The 22317-nt window shown below is 40.6% G+C and overlaps 1 protein-coding gene across 1 annotated transcript in view; it reads right to left on the bottom strand.

Moving 5' to 3' along the window:
- Nucleotides 1-22317, bottom strand: part of MAP3K15 (mitogen-activated protein kinase kinase kinase 15) — a 129443-nt gene that overhangs the window by 46423 nt on the left and 60703 nt on the right. Inside the window, exons 6-11 of the mRNA XM_037020484.1 lie at nucleotides 21807-21913; nucleotides 11076-11240; nucleotides 6915-7027; nucleotides 6521-6680; nucleotides 2666-2816; nucleotides 1143-1250 (exon numbers count right to left, since the gene is read on the bottom strand). Coding sequence (XP_036876379.1) covers nucleotides 1143-1250; nucleotides 2666-2816; nucleotides 6521-6680; nucleotides 6915-7027; nucleotides 11076-11240; nucleotides 21807-21913 — 804 coding nt within the window. The remainder of the gene's footprint in view (nucleotides 1-1142; nucleotides 1251-2665; nucleotides 2817-6520; nucleotides 6681-6914; nucleotides 7028-11075; nucleotides 11241-21806; nucleotides 21914-22317) is intronic.

Below are 22317 nucleotides of genomic sequence, written 5' to 3' on the forward strand. Positions count from 1 at the left end.
TCTGCTTATCCTCTAATCTTGCATTTTATTTGGAAGATATTACTTATTTTTACCTGATTAAGATATAATTGCTCATTCTTCTTTCCAGGAAAGCAATAACCCTTCTTTGCCAAGTTAATGGCAAAACTCCACTCACACTCCACGAAAACATGTATATAGCAAATAGATCTATCTAATGCACTCGTCAAAGGTGCTATATCTTTTATTACTACAAAATATTCGAGTAAGGAAAAAAGCTGATGAAGTAGACATAGAGAAAATACAGCTGTTACTACTGAACATCAGGCCCAAGCCAGCATTTCTGTAATCTTTTTAATGGGCAGTTAAGATGTTTCCTCTCCTATACTGTTGGTGTGAGTATAAGTTGGAATGGTACAAATTTGACAGCTCAAAGTTTAAACGTGTGTAGTCTTGAATCCAGCAGGTCCATCTTTGGGACGCTCTGCTCCTGAAACATCTACACGAGCGTGGTCAGGGGTCACCACCGCAATGTGCTCCGGTGTATCTACAACTGGCTAGAGTGCAAAACTGAGACCTAAATGTACATCAGCAGGAAAGTGATAAATGATGGTTCACACGTACTCAAAAATGCACCCCCAGGATACAGGAATATAGGGAATATACATTAAAAAAATCCAGTGGATCAGTTAAAAGAGTAAGCTGCCAAATAATATATCATATGATCCCATTTTAATGAAAATTATTTTCTCTCTATATATGTATGTATATAATGTATTATGTATAGACACATATTGTACATACACAAGTTTAGAGAAAGGGACAGATGGCTAACCATCAGATCACTGGGGATGGGAACGGGGACCATGTTTGGAGGATTTGGAAGGACAATCCCTTTATTACTCCTTATCCACTTCTCCCTGTTTTAACTTTTCTCAGCAAGTCATACATATGAATAAATGCACACATACATACACACATATACAATATGGATGGATGTATAATGGAAAACCCAGCCTGCTTGCTTTCCCCTGTGATTATCCCCTCCCTGTACTCCCATAACTCAGAAGTCAGGTATAGGGGCCTGCTCTGTCAACTTCTACAGCACAGGCTCTCCTACTTGAATATTGAAGTTTTGATTATATAATACAGAAGAAAGAGCGCTGTTTATACTGCATCCTTACCATTTCCGTAGGGTAGGCGTGCCATAGAGAGAACATCCTCTCCTCAGCTTCATTGTTTATAGCGACATACGCAGGCTGGTAGATTTTGGTTGTTTCTATCACCAGAACCTAAGAGAAGAACAGATTTCTGTAATACATAGGAACAGACTATGTAGGCTACCCTGCCCAGTGAGGAAGTGGGAAGCTCTGACCTCCACAAATACCCATCGAGTACCCGCTAAGTGCCAACACTGCCCGAGGCCCCGTGCACAGAGCAGCCCATGACGGAAGTCCCTCCCCTACAGGAGGTTGGTGCTCTGATGGGGCAGATGGAGTAACCACCACACAGGGACACATGATATGATGGCATCTAGAGCCCCGAGGAAAATGAGGCCGAATAAAGGTGAGAGTAGCAGGGGGGGCACTTCTTTAGACAGGGTGGCCAAGAGAGGCCTGCCTAGGAGGTGACAGAGAAGGAAGCAGGAGGCTACAGTTTTTGAGACAAATGAGGAAGACTGGATGATCCACAGAAGTCTGTAAAGCATGCAAGGGGATGAAAAGTGAGGTGGCTATCCATCAGTAATGTTTTACTGGGGTAGAGAGGAGAGGAGGAGAGGAAGAGGGAGAGATGGAGAGGAGGGGAGTAAGGAAACCGGAGAAAGAGGCAGGATGGATTTCCAACGCAAATAAAGCAGCATGTTTAGGAGTCTAACCCAGGGTAGAGATCACATGAGCATCTGTTCTGTTCTTTTTTTGTACCTTTCAATATGTTTGAAATATTTCATAATTAAAAGAAGATTTTTAAATTTATCACCCAGGAACAAAATCACTATCATAATCATTTCAAACAACTTAATCTTTTATTAGATGTTTAATTAAATTCCTGAACACTGCATGTTCACAAAATCTCATAGCATAGATAGGAAACATGATTATCTGAAGTTCAGTTTCCAGGATACTTAGTATCTTATGACTCCTTATAAGATGGTCATCAAATTGAAACAAAAACTCAAGGAAGAGCCAAAAGTCAATTTTGCTTTCCAATAAAACTTTAAAAACTCATTAATGGCCCTGGAGGCAAATCAAAGCTTAACAGGAAACAATGTTTAATTCCAAAATTTCTCTATTTATACTGCATTGCTTCAGAACAGGAGCCTGCTCCCATCTGAGTACTCCTGACATCTTGGCCTGGATAATTCTATGTTGGGGGAAGGGCAGTCCTCGGACTGTGGGATGTTTAGTGGCATCTCTGGCCCTGGACCCAATAGCTGCCGGGAGCAACACCTTCCCCACAGGTGTGACAACTAAAAATGTCTCCAGACATTGCCAAATGTCCTCTTGGGGACAGAATCACTCCCACTTGAGAATCATTATTTTAGAGGAAATAGCCAACTTTTTCTAGTGAGTTGATCACTGGTTGATTCTACATAAGATTAATGGATATCCTAACATTTTCAATTATGCTAGGGTTTTCTTCCTTTCAGCATATATCGTAATTACCACCAGTGTTTTTAATTTTAAGAAATGGATTTAGCATATCTTACTGGAAATCTGAGTCCATTAGTGACTTCATTTGTTGCCTCAAAAATTATATCTAACCAGAAGTTCAGCCGTTGTTCCCTGGGTGAATGATCGATAATGGGTTTCTTGAAGAGCTGGATTAATAACAAGTTGTGAACTAACGATTGCAGGTACCTGGAAAAATCACAAGCACCAATAAATTAGATTTCCAACCCTCTTATCACTGTTGGTGAGAATGTGAATTAGTTCAACCATTATGGAAAGCAATATGGAGTTTCCTCAAAAAACTAAAAATAGAAATACCATTTGACCCAGTAATTCTACCCCTAGGAATTTACCCAAAGAAAACAAGATCCCTGATTCAAAAAGACATAATGCACCCCTATGTTTATCACAGCACTGTTTACAACAGCCAAGATATGGGAGCAACCTAAGTGTCCATCAGTAGATGAATGGATAAAGAAGATGTGGTACATATGCACACTGGAATATTATTCAGCCATAAGAAGAAAACAAATCTTACCATTTGCAACAACATGGATGGAGTTAGAGAGTATTATGTTTAGTGAAATAAGCCAGGTGGAGAAAGACAAGTACCAAATGATTTCATTCATTTGCGGAATATTAACAAAAAAGCAAAACTGAAGGAAAAAAACAGTAGCAGACTCACAGACTCCAAGAAGGGACTAGTGGTTACTAAAGGGAAGGGGTTGGGGAGGGTGCGTGGGGAGGGAGGGAGAAGGGGATTGAGGGGTATTATGATTGGTACACATGGTGTTGGGGGGTGCGTCACGGGGAAGACAGAGTAGCACAGAAAAGACAAGTAGTGACTCAGTAGCATCTTAGTACACTGATGGACAGTGACTACAGTGGGGTAAGGGGGGGGACTTGATAATATCGGTGAGTGTAGCAACCACAATGTTGCTCATGTGAAACCTTTACTAGATTGTATATCAATGATACCTTAATTTAAAAAAAAGGGAGGCCAAGCTTTAAGTAAATAAATAAGATTCCCAAAGAAAATGAATTCAACTCTATTCCCTTTAAGAGAAGTTTCCCCAAAGCTTTATTTACTTCAATTCGTATTATATAATGAGTGCTTAATTATTTGGCAGCCACGTACTTATTTAAAAGAAACCCAAACAGTGGGCAAAATAAATTTGTTCAAAGAAATTACACAACATGGCTTTTTACCAACATTGGGCTAAACCTCAGTTTTGGTACATAGTGTTCAAAGAGTAGAGATTGGCAAGCATTCAGTAACTGTCTTAAATAACAAAAGCAAGTGGTTTGAAATTCAAAGAAATTACAAAATGGCAAAATTTCAAACTCAATGTGTTTTCATTCTTTAATTAGCTATTTTGAGGTAATTGTAGATTTACATATAGTTGTAAGAAACAATACAGAGAGATCCCATATACTCTTGGCCTGGTTTACCCCAGTGGTAACACCTTGAAAAATTCTAGAACAAGATCACAACCAGAATATTGACATTGATATAGCAAGATAGAAAGTATTTCCATTGCCACAAGATCACTCATGTTTCCCTTCTATAGCCATACCTGCTTCTCTCCCATCCTCGTCCCTTCCTTGACCCCTGGCCATCACTAATATGAAACTCATCGTCTTCTCTTTTTTTTTTTTTTAAAAAAAGATCTGACCAGGCAGACTTTCAATTTATGAGGCAGTCTTCAATCTCATCACACCTTTACTGTCTTCAGGCAAATGGAACTTTTTGAAACATAGTTGCCAGGCAGTGGTGGTCACATCCTCTCTGGTAGTGAACAGGGATGGTTCAGCTGAAAGCATTAGTGTATTGTTTGCTGTTTGATGATAAAGTCTGGAGCTATCCTGGGACGATAGATCAGCCAGACTCTGACTGACTTGCCTGAGTACCATGCACTTAAGGATTAACTCAGTAGGACTGGGTTGTCCAAATTCTACACCTTCAAGAGAAAGATCTGGCCCTTAAGTGGCTTCTGGGAGATCACCTCTAAACCCTTGAGATATCCTACCTAAACAGAGTGTTTTGGTTACCTGGGGCCTTGGGTCATGCCATCTGGTTAATGCTAACAATATGGTTCACAGTAAGGGCCTTGGACCATACCATATCAGTGGGCTCTCCAGAGAGGCCGGGGTCTCAGTGACTATAAGGTCAGCTACATGGGTGTCCCATGACTGACCCCCCAGTAAAAACCCTGGATACTAAGGCTTGGTTAACTTCCCTTGTTGGCAATACTTTGTGCATTTTTTCACACATCACTGCTGGGAGAATTAACTGTCCATATGATTCTACTTGGACAGGACAAATAGAAGTTTGTACCTGATTTCCCCTAGACTCTGCCCCATGTGCTTTTTTCCTTTGCTGTTTTTAATCTATATACTTTTACTATAATAGACCATAACCATGAGTTTAACATACTTCCTGAGTTCTTCTGGTGAATCATGAACCTCAGGGTTGTCTTGGACCCACAACAATAGGTACTAGCACTATAAGCCAGTCCAGAGGTTCATGTAATGGGAATGTATTCAAGTCTTGGGTCTCCTCTCCATGGAGTCAACTGTCATCTGGCTCAGATACAGCAATGTACCTTAAAATTAAGGTTCGGAAAGTAGAAGCCACTCTCTGAGGGCTGGAGACTCACTGCCTCAGAAAACTTTCAAGAGGTTGATACGATTTAAGTCCTTCAGACTGGGGAGAAATGGAGTCAAACAAGATATGACTGAAGAGATTCCTACCCCTGGGAGTCCAGATTGGCTGAGCTGGGAAATAAGAGGTACCAGAGATGAACATGGATTGCTAAAGGTAAACATTTTTTAATTATGTAAGTAATCCAAATATATTTTAGACAAATCAGAAAATAGAGGTAAGAAAAAAAAAAGATTAAAAACTTTTTATAAGGCTACCTCCCTGAGATTACCACTGTCAATATTTTGGAGAAAATCCATCATTCAGCATTTATTTATTACACAATTATCTACTGAGCATCTATTATAAGACTGTAGCAATCAATAATATAACCACAATTTTAATGGAGCTTAATGTCTATTGGCAAGTCAGCTATTGCCCAACCCTCCCAGAGCTTTCTCTGAAATCACATACCAAACACAGATTTTTAATTACGATGAGTCTGTACAGAACAGTGGTTCTCAAAGTGTGGTCTCTGGACCAGCATCATCAGCTTGTAATTTGTAAATGCACTTTCTCAGGCTCCACCCTATACCTTTTGACCCAGAAATCCTAAGAGTGGGCCCAGCAATCTGTGATTTAATCAACAGAAGTGATCCTGATACATACCCAAGTTAAAGAACCACTGATATAGAAAAAGATACCCTGCAACTAGCTTTTCTTAGTCTACGATAAACCATGAACACTTCCCATGTCTCCAAGTATTCTTGCACATTTTTTAGGCTGTATAATGGGCTAATCTAGGGCCAATGCTGTGCTACCATTTTCTTGACCATATCTGTCATTGGTCTTCGAGTTTCAGTTTTCATTTGCAACATTAATTTCTTGGTGGATTTTAGCTTTACTATCTGCATTCTTACAAATGCACAATACATGCTAGTACCAAAGAATATTTTGTTCTTAAGGAACTAGACAACCTAAAGAAATTAATAGGATTGAGAGTCTGGTCTTGGAGATAAAGCATTTAGGGACATACTCTGTGTGTGCATATGTCTGTCTGTCTTTCCTTCCCATAAAACCAAGTGAGCCCTCAGAGCTGTTTTTTCTGCCCTAACTTTGCTTTAATGAAGAAGTCAGGAGAAACATAGCAACTGTTATTATTTCTTGCATTTATATTATCCCTGAGGGAACATTTCCAAACAAGATCAGGTATTAAGATGGGTGATGACAATGCACAAACATGACTCACCAGGATGGAGGTTTCAGTTTGAACAACCTTTCTGCTGCCTGGATGGCCTTCCCAACATCGTTGACCAACATGCTGACAATGAAGAACTGACCCACATCCCAGTAATTGTTCATTTTCACCAAGCTCCCTTTTCTTCCCAACAAACTGTTCAGCTGGATACCTTAAGAATTTGAATTGTAGATAAAGTTATGAAAAATTTTTCTAGTTTCTATCATATTAAATATGTAAGCCTTTAGACAGAGGACAAAGTGGGCATTCTGGCTACTGCTTCAGGTATGCTGTCAGAGAGGAACTGTTCCTTTTGAAATATAATGCTAGTTATTTGAACATGTTTTTAATGCCTAACTTGTGTTAAACAAAGCATATCCACACCTGTGATAATAAATAGCCTTACCTATTTTCCTTAATTCCATGGATGTTTCAAATTGTTGTCCAGCAACTATCAGCAAAACTGCCAGGCTAATTCCTGAATAGAGAGATGACTGGAACTCAAACCCTTTGCGATACCTGTAATTACAGAACCACCAAGTTCTTATCATATCATCTCATTATAGTAGAAGGAAAAATACTATAAATAATGTCACAAGCCAACCTTCTCATGAACATTTTTACTACTCTAATATATTGTTTTCCAGAGCCCCCTAGCACTCAGATAGCTCTCTAAAAATGTCATCAGAGTGACACAGTAAACTACACCAGGGCACTTTAAATTTTTTCTTCATCATCCTTTTTAGGAAAGGATGATCATTGTATAAAATAAGGAAACTATTTGAAGTGTACAGAAAAAACTTAAAACCTGTCATAACCCATACCCCCAAAGCAGACCATAGTTTGATGTCCAAATCTCATTTTTAAAGTTAGACACCATTTGTACATTGAGCAGTTTTTATTACATAGAAACCATATCAATTATTACAGGCTATTTATTTCTCTGCAGGCTGTTTATTTCCTTCTATCACAAAATGGAATCATTTTGTCACATATGAAACAGTTATTGCCAGAATCCTAGATCCCAAAGAGCTCTAAGAGCAGTGGCATAAAGTGAGAGAAGGGGCAAGGATCTACTACATTAGGATGAAGAATAAGATCCCAACCCGAGAATACCATTTTCATACCAAAGGGGTTACAGTCCTATTTCCGATTCTCTTATTCTTCTTTCTACACATAAAATGTTTTGCCCTTCCATGAACAAGCATGACTATCATAATTGGGAAAAAAGAAATCGATCAGTGAAGTAATGATATGAAAACATTTTTAAGTGGGACAGCTCATACCAAGGACTTTGAACCAGGAGTAAAACTTTATCACTCATGTCACAACAGGAGAATTAAACACCAACAAAATATTAACTGTGGGAGGGAGAACTTATCATTTAAGTCAGTTAATCTAGTTTTAGGAACTTTGGAGCATGATCCAAGTACCCTCAGATGGACAAGAGGACATCAAGAAAGTCCTTCTGATCCCAGTCAACAAAATTCCAACGAAACTGGAACCTTTCCTCCACCAGACGTTTTGGGGATTTTAAATTCCATATCCTACTTTATTTGATTTTTTTCATTTTCTTTAACTGTGAAAAGTTACCTGGGAAGAGCACAGAGAGGGTGACTTCTCTATGCTTCTTACCCATAAGTCAAACAGGCCCAGCCTGGGTGTGGACCCAAGGAGCCTGGAGTCAGGACTGCTGTCCCAGGTTCACCTCAGGCTGGCCCCATGACCCAGCGCCACCCCCTGCCTCCCCAAGCCACATGCCCACATCTGCATCTGAGGGCCTGAGTTAGACCATCCCCGAGGCTGCACTGGAGCCAACATGCCCCACTGCTCCTGTGCCCACTGCCACTACCTTCTGAAGTGGATGGAGAAAGGCTCCTGGGACCTTCTTGAAGGAGCCACAGGCAGTAATTTCCTGACTCAGGGGTTGAATTCTCGGCCACCATAGTGGGAACACAGCTTCTTATTTTAGCTGTACCAAATGTTAATTTCCCTTCCTTTCAACACGAACTGACTCCTCTCTACCACACACTGCATCAGGGGAGTAATCAGGAATAAAGCAAGGTCCCTACACTCCAACAGCCTACACTATGATGGAGGTGATAAGATCAGCACACAGTTAGTAAAAATACAAGTGTGAGTGTGGTAAGTATCCTAAAACCACAGAAATCCAAGTCCAGGGGGACTCACAGAAGACATGTGGGGCCACCCCTAGAGGCTTGAGATACAGCATGAAGATGGAGAGAATTATAACGGGAGTGATCTGGAAAGGGACCCCCAGCAGAGCAAAGGGCAGGAGCAGAGATGGGAGTCTGGGGAGCTCCTAAGGAACTTCAGTTCAGTTGGACATCGATCAGGTAGTGGACAACAGGGTAGAGTATGCTGGAGAAAGTATGAGGAGCACATAGAATGGTGATCTAAGAGTTGGAATTTTTATTTAATTGGGAGTGGATAGCCATAATGGGGCTTTGAGCTTTAGGAGGAGTAAACTGTCAATCCATGCAGGATAGACTTTGGAGACACCAAGCAGACAGCTTACTTGGGATACTGTTAAAACATCCTGGCAAGAAAGTTAAAAAAAAAAAAGCACTGATAAGGGGTGGTAGTGATGGGAAAGGATTGGCAGGGAGTGCAGGAAGACTCAAGAAGGGCTGGAATTGGGAACTGACTGGGGAGATTAAGTAAGTGAAAGTTATCAAACACTAACCCAAAGTGTATTCCTAGGAGGCTAAAGAATGGTAGTAAGGAAGTAAGGCCTCTGAGGCCATTCCTTGTAGAGAGAAACAAATGACTTCAGCCTCAGACATGTTGAGCCTTAATACGAGCACCATTTTGACATACGACAGGTAGGCAAAGAGGGAGTGAGTGATGTGGGGCCAAAGCTTAGGGCAGAGGTTGGGCTGGAGATCAGCTAAGAGTTCCAAGGTGTGGGAAGAGTGTGGATGGAGAGAAGAGGATGGAGGACAAAGTCTACAACATGTATGAAAGGAAAGAGAGGGTGGGGAAGAGGAAGCAGTTAGAGTTAAATGAGAGAGGAACAGAATGCCAAGAGCTCTTGTGATGGACATGGATGAGGTAGGCTGCTGGCTCCACCTTCAAAATACATCCAGGCTCTGACATCTCAACATTTTCATTAATACCACCCTGGTTCAAGCTACCTCAGATCTTCCCTGCAGCATTGCTGTAGTCTCCTAACTGTTCCCTCCTTCTGATCCATGGTACATTATTTAACAGCCACAAATTCCTCCCATCCCGCTATGTATGTGCCTTGGCCACTCTCCCACATGCGGGTGGTGTCTGTTTCCCCCACCACTTGCCCTTGGTTTGGCCGTGTGGTTTGCTTTGACCAAGAGCATGTGGCAGAACTGGCCTTGCTTGCCTGAGCCCAAGCCTCAACTGGCTTTGCGGCTTCTACCTTCACTCTCTTACAATGTTGCCCACCATGTAATAAAGCTGCTCTACCTGAATCAGAAGCACAAAGCAGAGAATGGAGGCTTACCACCACCGGCAGCACCAGCTACCAAATGTGCATGAAGCCACCTTGGCCCTCTCAGCTCTGCTGACCCTCCAGCTGACTGCAGCTTCAGGAGCAAGCCCAGCCCTTTAGGAGTAGGACCAGCAGGGGAGCTGCCTGGCCAATCCACAGAAACTAAAAATCGTTGTTTGAAGCCACTAAATCTCAAAGTCCTTTGTTATGCAGCACCTGATAGCTGATACACCCCCTAAAATGTATTATTCTTTGCATAACAGAGAGAGTACTCTGGCTAAAATGCATGTCAGACCTTGTCAGTGCTCTGCCCAGGGGTGGATCACCTCACTGGGAGTAAAAGGTCTTTTTCTCTCCCAGGTCCCGCCACTCTCCCATGTGCTCTCATACCCCATCATCCTTGAGTGTGCCCAGCATGCTTACTCCTCAGGGTCTTCACCCTTGCTGTTCCTGCCTCCTGGAATACTCTCTCCACAGTTACCTGCGAGGCTAGTCCCTCTTCCCCTTCACAACTTTATTAACCATCACTGACTACCCTCTCTAAAACTGCAGACAACTCCCCCTTTCTCCTGCCTACTTAACTTTTCCCTACAGCCCTCACTGTCAGCTGCCATCCTGTATAGTTTTCACATTTGGTTGTCTGACTTCCCTTACCTTCAATGCAAGGTCCATGAGGGCAGGTATTTGTGACTACTGTGTCTTTATCCCCACAATCTAGAAAAGTTTCTGGCACACAGTAAACCCTCAATAAACATTTGTTGAATAAATGAATGATTGGGAAGATAATGCCCTGAAAGTGGTGGAACAAGGTTCTGGAAAGAGTAGTTGGGAAGGAATATGCCGAGCCTCCTCCCTGCTCCTATAAATGAGTGAACTTGTGGGAATGTCACCAGCAGAAAACCCTGTTGCTAATGGTTTCCTTTTGGAAAAAGGAATCTGGAAATTCCCAAAACAAATTTATGGCATTTTTCCCCCTCTGCCAGCAGACACATATACATAGGGAAAGCCCTGGATCTTTAGCCTCTGCAATTCTGTTCTTTGCAGCGACACACATGCTATTGACTAGGGCCAAGGGTTTACCACTCAATGGCACTATCTCGACTGTTGTTATCTTTGTAGTCCGACTCCAAGAAGATGTCCATGTAGATCTTCCCACACAGGCAGAACATGTCGGGGTGGTCACAGCTCTGCGTAACCTGGAGCAAGACCTGCAGAGCTTTCTCACGGTCGCCTGTACTTTTTCTCCTGAAAGATTCATATGATAAGATCACAAACATCTGAATGAGACACGGAACTATATATATATTCATCTGTGAAGGGTGGGTGTAAGGACACTGTGCTTTAGCAAGGAAAAACAGCTAAGTTATATTTTTCATATTCAAATGTGACAATTGCTTAAGATCCAAACCAGTAAATCTCATACCTACTGTCCCTATGTGATCCCTTCTCTTTAAATTAGACCTGAACTGTGGATGAAAGCACACATGGAGCAATGTACTTGGAATTACCAGAAAAAAATTATATGCTGACCTCCTATACCTGAATAGGGAGCAAGGATTTCAGAAGCAAAGCCTGAATCATAAAGATGACACAGTTTGACAAAAGGTTCTTTTATAAAAGTGGCAGGGCCCCCAAATTCACAAAGCGAAACTCAATTTAGAAATGACATGAAATCTTGCTATTCTCAAACAGGGAAGGACTCTAGTAATTCCTGTTTTCCTATCTTATGTTATATCCACCAGAATAGAAATGTAGGAAATTATTTTTATATTCATAAATCACAGTTCTATTATTAGATTTTATATGATAAAATTTTCACGTTACACACAGGAAAAGGATTCCTTAGAGAGTTGTTAACATAATTTTTGCCACAAAATAACCTGAGTTTGCGGCTGTGAAATATTAAAAGTGTTCCTGTGAAAGTCTGGAAGCAAATGTCCATCAGCAGTGGGGACTGATTCAATCAACTATGGCTCATGATATTCATATTCAGATTATATTTATAAACTCAGATTATACTATAAAATATTAAACACTTATAAAAAGAAATGGAAAAAAAGAAATAAATGGAACAATTTCTATGTGATACCGCTGTGGAGAGATCTCCACAATATATCATTAAGACAAGAGAGCAAGGGGTTGAATACTATGCACAGAATGCTACCTTTTCATTTAAGAAAAGGGAGAATGTGAATAAGTATGTGTATCTGCTTTTATTTCTCCAAAATGGAAGAATAAATCATAAGATAATAAAAGTGGCTACCATTAGGTGGAAGAAGAAAACACAATGAAGGGACAGAGGTTACACTTTTGGGAATCTGACTCAGAACCTATGTAAGTTTTTATATAATAAGAAAAGAAAATGAAATACATTTTATTAAAAAGTGTTCCCCCAAAACACCATTCACCAATGTGTATACCATCTGAATTTGTGGCTGGAACAAACAAAAGAACCTATGCTGCTGTTTGATGGCATGAATACCCACAAAAGAAAGAAACTAATTCACAAGATTTTAAAACATAGAAATTTAACTGAATTTTCCTAAGAGGATATAACCTAAGGGAAAAAAATATAAATGTAAGGAATCACAGTGTTAGTGATAATACTAGTACTGGTATTTTGAAATTATTATATATTTATAGTATAGAACACTACAAATAGTGATATTAATAACATTTGAAACCAGATTTTTCAGCATAAGAGATACAAATATAAAATCAAAGAAGTTCAGTAAAAATCCTATAGTCCTAAATTTGAATGTGAACACCAGTATGAATTCTTGAAGGGGTTTCCCTAGCTCTGCTTAGTGAAAAGGTCCAAAACAATGAGCAATTCAGTAGCAATGAGAACCTCCAAGCCCTGACTGGAGTCTGTAAATACCATCTCTCACTGAAAAGAATCAGGACTCCTTGCAGGAATGGATGATTCCAGAACATCTTGACATACAAAGAAGCAAAAACACTACTAAAGATCAACACCAAAAAGACTAAGGAGCCAGAGAGGACTACAGATGGCAGCGTGAGAGGTGAGACAGAGGCCTTCTCCAAAACCACACATAATATGAAAATATAATTAATAGAACTAATCCGGAAAGAGCAACAGGAAAGAAGGCTGCACCACACTGCATACACCTGGAAAAAAGAATAGGCCTCATGGAACAAGGTAATGTACCAGAGCCAAAATAGGGCAGAACCCAAGCCCTTCCCCGACCCCAGCTCACCGGCAGGGGGAAGAGAAACCAAGTGGGGAGGGAGTGGAAGCCTGGGACTGCTGAACACCTAGCCCTGGAGATCTGCTCTGGGAGCATGAACAAAATTAAATTGCATGGTGCTCTGGTGATTAATGGGAATGGAAAGCTGAGACAGGCAGAATACCTGGCAAGACTGAGATTCCAGCTGCTTGTGGAAAACAGGGATCCATATCCGGCTACTCTGGGACAAAAGAAAGACGGGCAGTCTGAGAGACTTCTTAACAGCAAGAGAGCTGCTAAATGGGCAAAGAATGCCCAGACCTTACTGCTCAGGAGAAAGGACAGGTAGACAGAATTGTCCAGGCACACTCTGCCCAGCAGGTTGGGAACTTTCAGGAGCTTCAGGTACTACATCCCCATGGCTGGCTATGCAGCTCCAAGGCTCCCACCATGATACGCAGCCTGCTGCACCTTCCTCCCGGACAGCCTGCACCTGGATTGCAAACCAGCAGCTTCTGCCCTGGCATCAGGCCAGCCAGAGGGAAGCTCTGCCTAAGGCAGCAACAAACACGAAGCATAGAGGAATACATCTGTGTGTTCAGCCCACTGGTACTGGCAGTGGAGACAGGCATAGCAGCAGGGAAGCAGGAAACAGCTCTTTCCTCCTCCCAGGCACCAGCACCACTCCCCTGTGACCCCCGACATCACCCCAGGGGCTGAGCAGCTCCAGAGACTAGAGCTTCTGGGCACTAGAGAGCACCGCATACAAAAATGAAAAGTCAAAGGAACCTGGTTCTAACCAAAACCTGACAAACACCAGAAAAAGAGTAAAGTGAAACTGAACTTATCAATCTTCCAGAAAGATTCAAAATGAATATCATAAACATGTTCATGGAGGTACAAAAAAATATTCAAGAACTCAGCAATGAATTCAGGATGGAGATCCAATCATTATGGAATACAATTGAGGGATATTAAACAGACTAGATATGGAGGAGGAGACGATAAATGAAACAGAAATTAAGAGAAGAGGAATACAAGGAAGATGAAGCACAGAGAGATAAAAGGATATCTAGGAATGAAAGAATACTGAGAGAACTGTGTAACCAATACAAATGGAACAATATTCATATTATAGGGGTACTAGAAGAAGGAGAGAGAGAAAAAGGGATAGAAAGTGTCTTTGAGGAAGTAATAGCTGAAAACTTCCCCAATCTGGAGAAGGAGATAAACTCTCAGGCCATGGAGGTGCACAAATATCCCAAAATAAGGAACCCAAGGAGGACAACACCAAGACACATAATAATTAACATGGCAAAGATCAAGGATAAGGACAGACTATTAAAAGCAGCCAGAGAGAGAAAAAAGACTATCTACAAAGGAAAACCCATGAGACTATCATGAGACTTCTCAGCAGAAACCTTACAGGCCAGCAGGGAGTAGCATGATGCCTAGAACCAAGAATACTCTACCCAGTAAGATTATTGTTTACATTTGAAGGAGGGATTAAACAATTTCCAGATAAGCAAAAGCTGAGAGAATTTACCTCCCACAAACCATCTCTACAGTGTATTTTGGAGGGACTGCTATAGATAGAAGTGTTCCTAAGGTAAACAGCTGACACCAGAGGTAATAAAACCACAGTAAAGAAAGTAGAACAATTAATTACTAAGCAAATACAAAATAAAATCAACTACCCCCAAAGTCAGTCAAGGGATAGATAAAGAGTACAGAGTATGATACCTAATTTGTAAAGAATGGGAGAGGAAGAAAAAGGAGGAGAAAAAAAAGAACATTTACATTGTGTTTGTAACAGCATACTAAGTGAGTTAAGTTAGACTCTTAGATAGTAAGAAAGTTACCCTTGAACCTTCAGTAACCATGAATCTAATGCCTACAATGGCAATAAATACATACCTATCAATAATCACCCTGAATGTAAATGGTCTGAATGCACCAATCAAAAGACACAGAGTCAGTGAATGGATAAAAAACAAGACCCATCTATATGCTGCCTACAAGAGACTCACCTCAAACCCAAAGACATACACAGACTAAAAGTGAATGGATGGAGAAAGATATTTCATGCAAGTAATAGGGAGAAAAAGGCAGGAGTTGCAGTACTTTTATCAGACAAAATAGACCTCAAAACAAAAAGTAACAAGAGACAAAGAAGGACTTACATAATGATAAAGGGGTCAGTCCAACGAGAGGATATAACCATATAAATATCTATGCACACAACACAGGAACAATGACATATGTGAAACAAATACTAACAGAATTAAAGGGGGAGACAGAATGCAATGCATTCATTTTAGGAGACTTCAACACTCTACTTACTCCAAAGGACAGATCAACCAGACAGAAAATAAGGAGACAAAGGTACTGAACAACACATTAGAACAGATGGACCTAAGAGACATCTAAAGAACATTCCACCCAATAGCAGCAGGATACACATTCTTCTTAAGTGCTCATGGAACATTTTCAAGAATACATCATATACTAGACCACCAAAAGAGCCACAGTAAATTCAAAAAGACTGAAATTGTACCAACCAGCTTTTCAGAACACAAAGGTATGAAACTAGAAATAAATTACATGAAGAAAACAAAAAAGCACACAAACACATGGAGGCTTAACAACTTGATCCTAAATAATCAATGGATCAATGATCAAACAAAAACAGAGATCAAGTAATATATGGAGACAAATGACAACAATAACTGAACACCACAAAATCGGTGGGGAAGTATATTGCAATACAGGCCTACCTTATGAAAGAACAACAATCCCATATGAACAGGCTAAACTCACAATTAATAAAACTAGTAAAAGAACAAATGAGGCCCAAAGTCAAGAAGGAGGGACATAATAAAGATTAGAGCAGAAATAAATAAATCAAGAAGAATAAAACAGAATCAATGAAACCAGGAACTGGTTCTTTGAGAAAATAAACAAAATAGATAACCCCCTAGACAGACTTATCAAGAAAAAAAGAGAGTCTACATACATAAACAGAATCAGAAATGAGAAAGGAAAAATAACTATGGATACCACCAAAATACAAAGAATTATTAGAGAATACTATGAAAAATTATATACAAACAAGCTGGATAACCTAGAAGAAATGGACAGCTTTCTAGAAAAACACAATGTTCCAAGTCTGACCCAGGAAGAAACAGAAAGTCTGAACAGACCAATTATAAGTAACAAAATTGAATTGGTAATCAAAAAACTACCTAAGAACAAAATGCCTGGACGAGATGGCTTCACCACTGAATTTTATCAAACATTTAGTGAAGACCTAATACCCATCCTCCTTAAAGTTTTCCAAAGAGTAGAAGAGGGAATACTTCTAAACTCATCTTGTAAGGCCAGGATCACTCTAATACAAAAACCAGGCAAAGACACCACAAAAAAAGAAAATTACAGACCAATATCCCTGATGAACATACATGCAAAAATACTCAGCAAAACATTAGCAAACTGAATTCAAAAATGCATCAAGAGGATCATACACCATGACCAAGTGGGGTTCATCCCAGGGATGCAAGGATGGTACAACATTCGAAAATCCATCAACATCATCCACCACATCAACAAAAAGAAGGACAAAACTACATGATCATGCCCATAGATGCTAAAAAAGCATTTGACAAAATTCAACACCCATTCGTGATAAACTCTCAACAAAATGGGTATACAGGGCAAGTACCTCAACACAATAAAGGCCATATATGACAAACCCACAGCCAACATCATACTTAACAGTGAGAGGCTGAGAGCTTTTCCTTTAAGATCGGGAACAAGGCAAGGATGCCCACTCTCCCCACTTTGATTTAACATAGTTCTGGAGGTCCTCGCCATGGCAATCACACAACACAAAGAAATAAAAGGCACCCAGATTGTAAAGAAGAAGTTAAATTGTCCGTTTTCAGATGACATGATATTGTACATAAAAAACCCTAAAGAATCCACTCCAAAACTACTAGATCTAATATCTGAATTCAGCAAAGTTGCAGGATACAAAATTAATACACAGAAATCTGTTGCATTCCCATACACTAATGATGAACTAGCAGAAACAGAAATCAGCAAAACAACTCCATTCACAATTACATCCTAAAGAATAAAATACCTAGGAATAAACCTAACGAAGGACATGAAAGACCTATTATACCCTGAAATCTACAAGATACTCATGACAGAAGTTAAAGAAGATACCAATAAATGGAAACACATCCCGTGCTCATGGATAGGGAGAATTAATATTGTCAAAATGGCCACCCTGCCTAAAGCAATCTACAGATTCAATATAATCCCTATCAAAAGACTAAGAGCATTCTTCAATGAACTAGAGCTAATATTTCTAAAATTCATATGGAACCACAAAAGACCCCAAATAGCCAAAGCAATCCTAAGAAGGAAGAATAAGGCTGGGGGGATTACACTCCCCAACTTCAAGCTCTACTACAAAGCCACAGTAATCAAGACAATTTGGTAGTGGTACAAGAACAGACCCATAGACCAATGGAACAGACTAGAGAGCCCAGATATAAACCCAAGCATATACGGTCAGTTAATATATGATAAAGAAGCCATGGACATACAGTGGGCAAATAGCCTCTTCAACAGCTGGTGTTGGCAAAACTGGACAGCTACATGCAAGAGAATTAAACTGGATTATTGTCTAGCCCCATACACAAAAGTAAACTCGAAATGGATCGAAGACCTGAATTTAAGTCACAAAACCATAAAACTCTTAGAAGACAACATAGGCAAAAATATCTTGAATATAAACATGAGCCACTTTTTCCTGAACACATCTCCTTGGGCAAGGGAAACAAAAGCAAAAATGAACTAATGGGACTACATCAAGGTAAAAACCTTCTGTACAGCAAAGGACACCATCAGCAGAACAAAAAGGCATCCTACAGTATGAAAGAATATATTTGTAAATGAGATATCCAGCAAGGGGTTAACATTCAAATTACATAAAGAACTCATACACCTCAACAGCCAAAATCAAATAACCCTATTAAAAAATGGGCTGAGGATATTAACAGACAGTTCTCCAAAGAAGAAATTCAGATGGCCAACAGGCACATGAAAAGATGCTCCACATCGCTTATCATCAGAGAAATGCAAATTAAAACCACAATGAGATATCACCTCACACCAGTTAAGATGGCCAACATAGAAAAGACTAGGAACAACAAATGCTGACAAGGATGCAGAGAAAGGGGAACTCTCCTACACTGCTGGTGGTAATATAAACTAGTTCAACTGTTATGGAAAGCACTATGGAGTTTCCTCAAAAAACTAAAACTAGAAATACCATTTGATCCAGGAATTCCACTCCTAGGAATTTACCCAAAGAAAGCAAGATCTCAGATTCAAAACGACATATGCACACCTGTTTATCACAGCACTGTTTACAATAGCCAAGATATGGAAGCAACCTAAGTGTCCATCAGTAGATGAATGGATAAAGAAGATGTGTCACATATACACAATGGAATATTATTCAGCCATAAGAAGAAAACAAATCCTACCATTTGCAACAACATAGATAGAGCTGGAGGATATTATGCTCAGTGAAATAAGCCAGGTGGAGAACAAGAAGTGCCAAATGATTTGTCTCATTTGTGGAGTATAACAATGAAGCAAAACTGAAGGAACAAACCAGCAGCAGACTCCAAGAAGGGACGAGCGGTTACCAAAGTTGAGGCATGTGGGAGGGCTGGTGGGGAAGGAGGGAGAAGGGGATTGAGGGGTATTATGATTATTACATATGTTGTGGGGGGTATCATGAGGAAGGCAGTGTAGCACAGGGAGGACAAGTGGTGACTCTGTGACATCTTGCTACACTGATGGATGGTGACTGCAGTGGGGAATGGTGGGGGACTCGGTAGTATGGGTGAATGTAGTGACCACATTGTTTTTCATGTGAAACCTTCATAAGAGTGTATATCAATGATACCTTAATAAAACAAAAGAAAAAACAAAAAACTTGTTTTACTCTTGATACTTTGAATGGATGGTAATATGCTTGTTTCATTCTGTTTGACAACAGTTACCTCTGCTCCATCTAGGGAAAGACAGGGTGGTGAGTGACTTACATGGCTCTCTCAGTTTTTACTTAACAAACAATTTTTGTAGCACTTAGAGGGCCCCAGGCATTCTTCCAGGAACTTCCCCAGTAATAACTCAGGTAAGCCTTATAAATCAAGGATCAATCAAGCATAATTAAGTGTCAATAAAAGTGGAATCCACCACTCTGGGAGAACAGAGTTACAGGACTTTTTTTCCAGGCTTAACAAAGATACTCTCCCAAACACTCCCTGCTTGGGATGCTGAGTTGGAAGACCCCTGGGGAGAGAGCAGGCACATCTTCAGGAAGACCATGATACCTCCCCTAAAAAAGAATCAAAATCCTGCCTGTCACTGTTGGCCAGTGCATACTACAGCAGGACATACGCATACACTATATATCCAACAGAAATGTGTCCATATGTACACAAAATTCATGCACAAGAATGCTCATAGCAGCACTCTTCTTAGTATCCCCTAACTGGAAACAAGCTAAAGGTCTATCAGCAGTAAAATGGATAAGTCAACTGTGGCATAGCCATACAGTGGAATACTCCATAGCAAAGAGAATGAATGAACTACTGATACACCCAACAGCAAGGATGAATCTCATAAACACAATGTTGAGTGAATGAAGCCAGACATTGGAGAGTATATAATACTTGATTCCACTTAAGTGAAGTTTGAGGACAGGACTTGAACAGAGGTTGCAACAGTGGTTGCCTACAGAGGGGTGGGGATTGCCTGCAAAGGGGCACAAAGGAACTTTTTGGGGGGATAGAAATATTTTAGATTTTGATAGAGGTGTTGTTTACACATGTATATACATTTATCAAAACTCATCAAATTATATACTGAATTTGCTGTCACTGTACATTTTACTTGAACATAAAAAAGAGAGATGTGACAGCCTATGTGTTACAAGACCTGTGGCTGGTCCACAATCTCTAGCCTAATCCAGCCAATGAAGCAAAGCAAAGCCTCAGAGAAACCAGACACAAGAGTCCTCTGACTCAGGTCAGCCCTAACCCTCATTTCACTCATTCCCTTCAGAAGCCATTGGCCATGGAAGTTTGATGAGGAGGTGCCAGAACTGTTCGGTTCTCAAGCCAAGTTTGAATACCCTCCTAGAGTTCTTTTTTGTTGTCTGATTTGATGTGACTAACTCCTGGCCCCAGCAGAGGACAGGTCTACCAGGAAGTATATCAGGGCATGGTTCTCACCATAGTCACCTAATGCTGCTCCTCTTCCTATATTATTTCAGGGAAGGAAGGCAGATTGTAGGACAAAAACATTTAGGCATCTGGGATTTTGTGAGGTTGAATGTGGCAAACTCCTAGTTATCCTCCACATCCATAGTAGCTGAGGTCAGACAGGCACAGGGCTGCCCAGCTAGAGACTACATTTCCCAGCTTCCCTTACAGCTAGTTGGGGTCGTGTGACTATATTCGCACCAATGGAATGTGAGTAGAAGTGGCATGTGCAATTCTACTTGCTTTAAAAGAAATTGCTTTTTCTAAGCTTCCACTCTTTCCCACTTCCCGTGGGCTGGAACACAGAATAGCAGTGACCTACACTCAGGAATGAAAGAGGTCCAAAATGGTCAGAAGCTAGGTCCCTGAACAACTCCTGGAGCAGGGCCATGCCACTAGCCTGCAACATGGAAGAGAAATTTCAACCTTCTTTCAGTCACTGCATTTGGGATCCCTCTGTTATAGCATCTTAGCAAGACCCCTGGCACATAAGCTTTTGAGGCTTATGGTCTCCAGGCAGGAATTTCCAATTCTCACATACCTTCCCTAGCCCAGTAATTTGATTTCCAAAGGTCAGATTATACTAGTACATAAAGACAGCACCCTGTTTCCCTGTCATACAACATTAATCCTGTTGCTTAAATCAGTCTCCCCCAGTCTCCAAGATTCTATCAGCTCCTTATTCATGTATACAAGGTCCTTTCTTTCAAGACACAGGCCCTCCCTCCACATTCAGCCTCACTGCCTGCATTGCCTCTCCTGCATCTCAAGTTCTGGTCACAGTGGATGTTCTCTGAAGGCACTACTCTTCAGGCACACTGCACATGAGGAACTCTATGCTCACACTCCTCTTTTGGCCAAGTGGGATAGCCTTTTCACCACCTCCCATTGTACACTCTCTCCTGCCTGTGAGGTAATTCTTACTAAGTCTTCAAAACCTAGCCCCAAAGACCCCAGAGAAGCCTCCTCTAAACCCACAAGCAGAGTGACTTCCTCCCTCTGCTATGCTTCCACAGCACTTTGAATAAATCTTCATTAAGACATTTATCACTCTGAGCTATAGGGGTTTAGTTATATGTCTGACCTCACAGCTAGAATACATGTTTCAAAGACAAAGTCCTGGAAGACCAAGAACATGCCTTGTCCATTTTCATATCCTTGGCATTTAGCACCTGATCTGGCTGAGACTTAGTGAGGGCTGCATGAAAGGAAGCAGAATCTAACAGATGGCATGTTTTGAAACTCTGTATGTACATTATTATTCTTACCTATTCAGTGCAAATGCATAGTGCAATTTAATGTTATGCTGGGCAGCCAAATCATACGTAGGCAGTATTTTCAGTGTTTCTACCAGCTTCACCACTGCATCATAGTCCTGTTGGCAAGAGGTCCCGAGGTGAGAAAGAGAACATACCTTTTCACAGATTTTTCTGAACAGTCATAAACAGGAGATAGCCTCAGCATTTAAATATAAGCCTTTCCCTACATACAGCATTTGGTGAAGTTACTTACAGCCCTTAACAGGACTTTTAAAAATTTTAAGAATCCAAGATGGGTGAGAGAGAAGACAGAGAAGGAATCTCTGCTATCAGAGGCCACAAAAGGATCAAGGGAAGGAGGTTAAATTCAAAGGCAACAAAGGAAAACCAATGAGCCCAGCAGCCAGGAAAAAGCTACCATGTTCTGAGTGTCATAGAGTTACCACCACCAGCAAAGCTGCGGGTTAAAATGAGCTGGATATAAATATACAAGAAATCTTAAAGTCACTTACCATGTAAA

The sequence above is a fragment of the Manis javanica genome, chromosome X, assembly GCF_040802235.1.
Source record: "Manis javanica isolate MJ-LG chromosome X, MJ_LKY, whole genome shotgun sequence".
NCBI lineage: Eukaryota > Metazoa > Chordata > Mammalia > Pholidota > Manidae > Manis > Manis javanica.